We start from the raw sequence: 9,135 nt of genomic DNA, 5'->3' as shown, positions 1-9,135 counted from the left end.
CGGGTTGCTCTGCCACATCATCAATTTGTGACATGAGCTCCTCCACTGAAAGTCCTAGCCTGGCTGTTGTACATAGAAGATCATAGATCTCCTCTACCCGGGGGGGGGGGGGGGGGGGGGGGGGGGGAAAGCAAAAAAGCGATACTCTACCCAACGGCCCAATTAAATCACCCCACCTAGATGACCCAAAAATTCACTCAACACTAAGGCCTTCAGCATGGCAGGCTCAAAAACCTAGCCTTTTTCCCTCTCAATAAAAGCACATACATTGCTATATATGAAAAACCAAAGTCGCAAACTTAGCCTACCCAGCTGACTTCACAAGTTCATTTCCCGGTTCAGTTCAAACATGCATCTGATCTTTGTTATTGATTCCAAAGTAGCCCCATGACTTAATAAAACGAGAAGGGTCTTGGTTAAGTCATCCTTGAGTCGGCAAACATTGGCAATGTGCCACTACTGAATTGAGGGAAAATGTCAATCATAGAAATGGCCCCTGCGAGTCCAATGTTTGGGGCTCAGGAGTCGGGACACTACAAAGAAAATTGATAACATTTGTTCAAATCACAACCACAAAGGTTAACCAAGCTCTTACTGACTCTAAATGACCAGTATACAGCTTATTCGTTGAATCGCCTGCTTCCCTTTCACAGAAACATATAAAAGATTATAGTGACCCAGCAAACACTCCGCTGATAATGGTCACACATTTGCAAATTGGCAAGAGCAAAATAGAAAATCAATTAGAACAGCTCACAAATCTTATTTACTTCTTCACACCCATGGTCAAAGAAAATAGGAAAGATGAAATGCAAGCATGACCAGATGAGTCGTAAAAGGAAACGAAGGAAACCTGATATTACAACGGGCTACTTGCATAGCAGTTTAAGATGAATGGAAGACCATTGCATGCTATCCCACATCACTTTTGGAGAGGGAGCACTCTTTTCTTTCAAACACCTCTCCACAATTTTTTTGCATCCCAAGAGCATTTTGGAGGAAGAAAGACACAGCAAGAGGTTGAATTGTACATAGTTACTCATATACATGTCATGGGGACGTGACACCAACTTAAAGATAGTAAAGGAACATACTGTTAGAGAAACGCCGCCTTCCTTAGCGAATCACAATTGTAGCATCAGCTGGCAACAGGTGAGGCAACACATGCCCGGGAAACCAATGGTTTATATCCTCCAAACATACAAAACCATCATCTTCTCACTAGCCGAGGCTGTTGATCATTCAAAAGCAACGGGGCCCTGTCCGCTAATTTCCTACACTTATTTGCAATCGTCAAGTATAAAGCATGGTGAGGACCAGGCTTGAAGCGCTTCACATCGGCATTTGAATCCTTTGAACGCAGGCGTATAGCAGGGGTAACATGACCCCACCAGAAATCATTCAATGCAGTGAGCATGAGCTCCCAAAGGTCTGGATTCCTGTCTATCCTGTAGATGGAGCTTCCATTCATCGTCCATATGTAGAAATCCAGCCAGTTTCGGTCAAAAATCTCCATTAGTCCTTGTGCCTGGGGCATGTAGTAGTAGGGTACGTAAGGCCACGGCACGCCTAGTTGAGGCTGCCCGCCATTAAATGGGCACTTGACCTCTAAAATCCCCCCATTGTCAAGTAAAATAGGTAACTTGGTGCTAATGAGACCATCTGGTGAACATCCTATCCAATCAGGAAGGGATGTTCCTAAAGGGTATGACTTGAAAAGCTGGTGTGTCACCTTGTTGTTTGTGAGTTCGACATACCGCTGCACAGCCGTTGCTTCTTTCAGAGTCCCCCAATTGGTGGCCAGATTTCCAGAGAATGGCTCTAGCAAGCCAATCTTCTCCTTCCATAGCTGCACACGCCTGCCCTCCCAGAAGCCAATTGCAAATCCAAACACACTCGCAGTGAGTCGTGTTTTGCGAAGCTCTCCCCACTCACGAACTGTCTTCTCAAGCTTCTCCCAATCGGGACCTCCTGGTGATGCCGCAATTGCATTAGGTGGGTCTGTAGGTTCTCCTTCAGGTGGGTCTGGAGGTTCGCCTTCTGAATGAGTGCAGTATAGCATGTACTTCCCATGCTCGCCAGATAATAGATTCTCTCTGCAGCAGAAGGACGTGCGGGGTGTCCTCTTCACAAGCTTGTGAAACGCTCGCATCTGTTTGAGACGCGAGTCCGCAGGTAAAATTGCTGTAGGCTAATAAGGCCGGGTTCAGACGAGCCCGGCGGTAGGTTCCATGATACACCGAAGGTTGGCGGCCCTGTTCGCCACCCTTCTTCTGCAACCGGCTCGCAAGTTCAGACGAGGCGGAAGAAAAAAACCAGGCGCCATGTGTGACGTGGCCTTACTTGGGCGGGCGTCTTGTAAGGTCGTCCGGCCATGACCGCCGTTGTGTGTGACAGAGAAATGCCATGGCGACGTCTTCTACGGAGCCAACTCATCGTCCATTTGAACTCGTCTGACATGGGGCTAGTGCTTGGTGTGCTCTAGCATTTGAAGTGGGGAGAGAGAGAATAGATAAGAAAGCTAGGTAAATGTGGCCATGTGTGACGTTGCCTTACTTGGGCGAGCATCTTGTAAGGTTGGAGTAGAAAGCCATGACCGCCGTTGTGTGTGACAGAGAAATGCCATGGCGATGTCTTCTATCGAGCCAACTCATACTCAGTGTCGTCCATCTGAACTTGTTTGACACGGGCCTAATACTTGGTGTGCTCTAACATTTGAAGTGGAGAGAGAGAGAGAGAGAGAGAGTAGATAAGAAAGCAAGGTACAACATTGAATTGATCCAGAAGTCAAATCAGTCGGATCTTGCTTAGACCAATAGAATAAAAGGGGCTAGTTGCACTATTACCTGCCAAAGTTTGTTGGCACTTCCCAGCAAAGTGGGTAACTTGTTGTTTTTAGATTGCTCGAATTCAAGAAATGCGAGCTAAGTCAAGAATATGCAACTTGAATGCATTGTGAAACGGCGCAAATGTAAGGTGCAAGTGAATCCGAATAGAATAAAAGGGGCTAGCTACACTATTACATGCCTATCAAATGTTTGTTGGCACTTCCCAGTAAAGTGGGCAACACATTGATGTAAGGTGCAAGTGAACTCCCAACTCATTTGTGTTGTGGAGAAGTTGCATGCAAAGCCTTCCATATCAATTAGTACATGCAAGCATATGGATTTTATTGATCCATAGCCATTTCACATACATATAAAGTAAATCAACAGAGGAAAAAGTAAACTCAGACCCATCGGACGGATCATGAGCATCGCAATAAATGTGCCCTACTTGTCTGCCATCCTTCCCACCGCTTGATCTTCAAAGAAAACCTCGCATGATATAGGGATGAGGAGTGGGGTGGATGCCCCAATGTGACACAGTCCTAAGGCTGGTTTCAGACTACTTGGAACTCAAGCTTGTGCCATTGTGTGTCGTAGAGTTGGCAGAACGTAATTGGCTTACAAAAAGTGTTGCAGTTTTTTAGCCTATCAGCATGACGGGCATCCTTCCTCCCTCCGAAGAGTGAGACCACATACTTTTTATCACCCTTTGCAGGCTAGGATTGGAACCATTGTCCCAACAAAGAAGCAGCCAATTAGGTAATCGGCTAGTAGTTGTAATCTGTAGAGGGAGTTGTGGAAACCTTGTAGTGTGAATGAAACAGCATTGGAAATTGCACGCTCTTGGTTTGCACTATTGTGTTGAGTCTGAATGCACCCTATATGGCCATGTCACTAATTGACACCTCCTTTTGGGAGGTGGGATCAACGGCTCACGATCACCTATTGATTGTGACCGTTGGATTGTTTAGGGAATGCAAAAGATTCCCACGGTGTGGTGCACATACCTTCCCAAGTTCACACCCAAGTTTAAACTTAGTTCATCGAGTTCACACCAAATTAATTCACACCTAGTTCAAAAGTGATCGGACGGCCTAGACTACTACCCCTTTGCGATGCCTAATGTGGACTATTGATCCCACCTCCCTAGAGAGGGGTCAATTTTAGTGATGAGGCCGTAAAGGTCATAGCCTAGTTGCAGCAGTGGTGGATGTGTAGCACACGGAGGCAAATTTGCTTGTGTGGCGAGTGTCTCTCTTACGTGACAAGTATCTTCATCGTCATCACAATTGCAATCGCCTACCCTTTGACCCCAAAGTCCTTGCATGGATGAAGAGGAGGAGGAGGAGATGAAAATCTCCTTATAGCAAAGGTTGAGAAACACGAACCTACACAGACCCTAGTCAAAGCCCAAGACAAGTTTAATGGAGAGGCTCCACAGCTTTCTCCTACGCTACTGACCCCCAAATAGGCGCGCACAAAAAGAGAGCTTTGTACCTAAGTGGGTGAAGGCAGAATCAATCCTCATGAAAGATGAGAAAAGAAAAGAAATGGAACTTGCCTTAGAGCTTTAGAATATTGATGAGTCAGAGATAGAGAAGAGTATGAAGGGTGAGGCCAAGGAAGATGTGTCCACGGTGAAGTCATTTCAGATAGTTCCCTTGTGCAAACTGTTCTTGATGCCTTACCAGGTTCTTATCAGACTTTTGCTAGTACTTGGAGGCTTATGACCCAACAAGATCCTGAAGTTGTCAAGTTTGATGCATTATGCACATTGTTGTTGCAAGAGTCACTTTCCAAAAAAAACAGGACTAGACAGCGTGCAGTTGAACATGTTTTTTTTGCTTCTCAAAGAAAGGGTGGTAACAGCAATGCAGCCACTTCTTATGGTTCTGCTGCGAGTGGTAAAACTTATGTTCCCAATGCTTCTGTTGGCAGCACTTCGTCTGGGAATTTTGGTGATAAGGGCAAAAAGAAGATGCATTGCCATTATTGTAAAGCTAATGATAACTTGATCAAGCAGTGTCCTAAGTTGAAGGCCAAAGAGACTAAGAAGAAAGAGGGTGGTTCCACTGTAGCCATCGTTGAGTCCTCTGTGAAAGGAGACTGTGATGCTGATGTTGATGCAGAATGGGCTTTTAATGCAGAGTGTGCACTTACAATCCTGCTGTCCATGATGCATGCATGTCAATTGCTATAGATTTACATGTGTGGTATTTCGATAGTGGTGCTACAAAGCACATTACCTCACATCGTGAATTGTTCACCTCTCTCTAGTCTGTCCCTCATGGGAATTCAGGCACTTGTGCCAACAATGCCTCTTATCCGATTCAGGGAGTTAGAAAGATTGTGCTTACTGCTGCAAATGGCAGTTCTTTCACACTTGTTGATGCACTTTATGAACCTGGGATCAAGAAGAATCTTTTGTATGTATCTGCACTTGCTAGACTTGGACTTGTAGTCAAATTTTTGGATGACAGATGTACAGTTCATGATCTTAGTTTTGGTGATGAAATTGTTGCATCTGGGCTTTTGTATCATGGGCTGTATAAGCTCACTTTGTATGACAAGGGTGGACAAAATTTTGCAAATGCAGTTGCAGATTCAAGGGCTATTTCAGATGAAAAACTTTGGCATGCACGTTTTGGTCATCTGAATTTTACCAGTTTGCTGCATTTGCATTTGCAGAAGTCTGATATGGTTGCTTCTTTGCCGCCTCTCGAAGCACCTGTCAAACATGTTTGTGAAGGCTGTATTTTGGGTAAGATGCAGCGTTCGAAGTTTCCAAAGGATGGTTCAGTTAAGGTCACATGCAGGTTGCAGCTTGTGCATAGTGATGTTTGTGAGCCCATGCAAACTCTGTCCTTGGGCAATTACCTTTACTTCGTGACTTTCATTGATGATTACTCCAGGCATGCATGGGTATTTCCGCTTAAAGCGAAGTCCAAAGTTTTATGTGCTTCAAACAATTTCTGGCTATGGCTGGAAATGTCTCGAAATGTACTATGGGCACCCTCCGTTCCGGTCGAGGGGGGGAGTATATGTCTCATGAATTTTGTAATGGAAATGGCCTATGAATTTTGAGAGTAGCGGAATTAGGAAATTAGATGAAGCACTTTTGTGAGATTACTTTGTGAGCATAGCGGGTGAACTTAATTGATGGTAGCAACATAAACATGGTACTTAGTTAACTTGGCATGAGCAATACTTTTGCAAGAGAGAGAGTTTAGAGAACATGACAATAGTTGAGGACCAAATTCATACGAAGCCGGTCCCCCCTCCAATAGGCATTTGTATTATAGTTTCTCCCATCAAGAGAGACTTGGTACAATACAATCTTTGTGTTCCTTGTGACCTAGTTGATGCAATGAAGATGGAAAGCTTCATGCATCACAAGCATAATATAAACTTTGTAGAGAGCATTAACTATCCCAAGCCTGAGTCCCAAGGCCTCAAACACCTTTGAAGGTGGAGAGAGCTAGCGGGGAATGAGGATAGGGAAGAGGAAGAAGAAACATTTCATAGGAGAAAGAAATAGTTCCTCACTTATCATTACTCTTCTTGCTAGCATACATAATAGCATAGTAATGAAGATGGAGAAGATGGCAAGCTTAAGCATTGAAGCATGACTCTTGGTTGGATTTGCATTCCATAGCCAAGAGTGTTGGTGTAGGCTCTCACTTCTCACAAGCTTGAAGAAGGAGGTGGAGTTCCTCAACTTTCACCAAGTGAGAATGATCCACAAAATGAGTGTGTGTGTGGTGTATATCCCCCTAGCACCCCCCTTGCTTGCTTGGGGTGAGTTGTGGCTTTTCCACATGCTTCAAGCTCATTGGACCCCTCTCCCCCTAGCCAATCACATGCAGCATGCAGTCAAGTACATGGTAGTCTTTTGACAAGTGTCCTCCTTACCCCTTAGAGAGAGAGAGAGATTGAAAATATCTAGATATTTTTTGGATGGAACTAGAAGCTCATTTGACCCCTCTTTAGCCCAACCAATAGCATTCAAGCACACCATGTGGTTAAGCTTAGGGAGAGTGCCCTTTGAGAAAAAGGGTGCCCTTTGGGTGAGTGGAAGGTGAGGTCAAAGATTCCCCTAACTTTGGGACTTTTATGCATAGGAAGCTTTTCAAGCACCTTTCTCATTAATTTTGTAGGGTCTCTTCTTGACTCAAGCACCTTACCCCCCATGCATGGGAAGCTTCTCAAGCACCTTCCTCATTAAGTATGACAAGTACCTCAAGTACCTTAGTCATCAAGCATGACAAGCACTTTAGGTGGAGTTCCCACCTCAAGCTCAACCCTAGCTTGCCTAAGGTCAAAGGCAAGTTTAGGTCGGGTTCCCACCTCAAGCTCAGCCCTAGCTTACCTAAGGTCAAAGGCAAGTTTAGGTCGGGTTCCCATCTCAAGCTTAGCCCTAACTTGCCTAAGGTCAAAGGACTTTTAACACTAACCATTGGAGGTCTTTAATGAAGCTAACCCTAAGGTCTTTTAAGCTCCATTAGTTAACCTTGCTCTTTGACAGACCATCTCTCATTTGGGTCCCTTTACCATTGGCCCCGTGTTGAGATAGATCCGCAAGCACATGTCTATATTCTAACCCTTGTTCCCGTTTATTATCTCACATTAAATGGTCAGTTTAATTTGAGAAAATCATTTGGGTTGGTTAGATATTAGATTTAATGAAAAATTTAATGCATTTTTGGCTAGTCATGGGATAAACACCAATATACAGTGCCTTATACACCTCAGCAAAATGGTGTTACTGAGAGAAAAAATAGGTCACTTATGGAAATGGCACGATGTATGGTCAAAAGTCAAGCTTTGCCACATTCTTTTTGTCTTGAAGACATCATGTGTGCCACTTATGTACTAAACAGGTGTCTGTAAGACCTAGGGAACTGAGACATAGGATCCTCCTCCCTACCGCCCCTTATATAGGCCTAGCTCGTAGCTCTTGCCCTAAGCGGATCCCCAGTCCACACTGGTCCAGTCCAGGCCCTTGGCCTAGGTCCCTGACCCCTTAGGTTGGGCCTTGCCCCGTAGGACCCTTGTCCTGACATTACTTCCCCCTTAAGGAAGAGTTTTCGTCCTCGAAAACACAAGTAGTAATATCTTCTTAAGGATACTTATGTTTTCTTTATTGACATCCCATACGTGAGCCAGTTGGCTATATGACCGATAATTGGTGCAGTGGTTCAATGAAACCAAGAGCAACATCGTGATTTTCAACATTGTTGTCCTTTTGCAACCACTTGGGTCTAAATCGTAACTACATTTATAACTCACTTGAGTACTGTAAAGGAGTAACCACAACTAAGAGTTGTCCAAAGGCATAACAAGTTTTCAGATCTTCTGAAGGTACTGTAATACTGCAAGGAAACCTTGGCGTAACTTTCCATGCAGTTGTGAGCCAGATTTCCTACTCGCGTGAGTATCTTGAAAAGTTCATAGATAGGGAGTGTCCTCTTGTTAGAATTCTGAATAGTTTGGGACACAAAGAACTACATGTTTATCCCTAATGAAGGTTACTTACCAACATACTTTGTCAGCAAATCTGGTAAGTCCTTGACGTATGAAACTATTGAAACAATCTCCAACCCCACCACAACAGGTGTTCAAAGTTGAAAACCGTACTTAAGCAAATTCTAGAATAGGGAGAAAATCATCTATTCAGAAATGCGTTGTGCTAACGTATGCTCTTAGCAGATCCTTTAGCAAAATAAATATTTGTAAGTTGCCCATCCAACACGAGATGAATAGCATTAGTAAGAGTGAGGTGTTGTTCCCCAACCACTTACAGACAGTCTTCCCTGACTATCGGTAAACTAGGACTCAATCATTGAGTATCCAGCCATACATTTTAGATGGACTGAAGACAACCAACTAGGTTGAAAAGCGAATGGACTGGAGTAAGCTCCTAGAGTTTAGACCATCCAACTCATAGACACCCATCCTGAGCCAGTGCCGTGTATGGCAAGGTGTAAACTCATAATAAATCTACAGGAGAGATTGCACACGCAGTGCAAAAAGGTACAGAGAGAATAATATTCCATGAATTGGCATGCCACTCCAAATAAATCAGTGTTAAAACTAGGGCCCATAACACCTAGTGTGCATGCATTTAACACAAATTTATCCAAACCGCAATTCCATGACGAGACTTTCCACGGTACGTAAGTGAAAGCCTTTCAACAAGAGTCGGACCATAAAAGAATGTGGAAGATCAGTCACACCTAGGTACCAACCATGAGACATTCTCAGTAACTTAGCATACTTGGCTATATTTAGAAACAACCCTCCGTTA

General features: G+C 44.1%; 1 protein-coding gene across 1 annotated transcript; it reads right to left on the bottom strand.

The window, feature by feature from the left end:
- Positions 1-723: 723 nt before the first annotated feature.
- LOC147455036 (uncharacterized) lies at positions 724-2,391 on the bottom strand. The gene has a single exon (XM_086517471.1). The coding sequence runs from the start codon at positions 2,150-2,152 to the stop codon at positions 1,211-1,213; it is 942 nt and encodes a 313-aa protein (XP_086373597.1). The 5' UTR covers positions 2,153-2,391; the 3' UTR covers positions 724-1,210.
- Between the last annotated feature and the right edge of the window lie 6,744 nt (positions 2,392-9,135).

Source organism: Adiantum capillus-veneris, chromosome 7 (assembly GCF_014529385.1).
Source record: "Adiantum capillus-veneris isolate H3 chromosome 7, ASM1452938v2, whole genome shotgun sequence".
NCBI classification, from domain to species: Eukaryota; Viridiplantae; Streptophyta; class Polypodiopsida; order Polypodiales; family Pteridaceae; genus Adiantum; species Adiantum capillus-veneris.
Note: the sequence above shows the minus strand (reverse complement) of the source record. Positions and strands in the feature narration are given on the sequence as shown.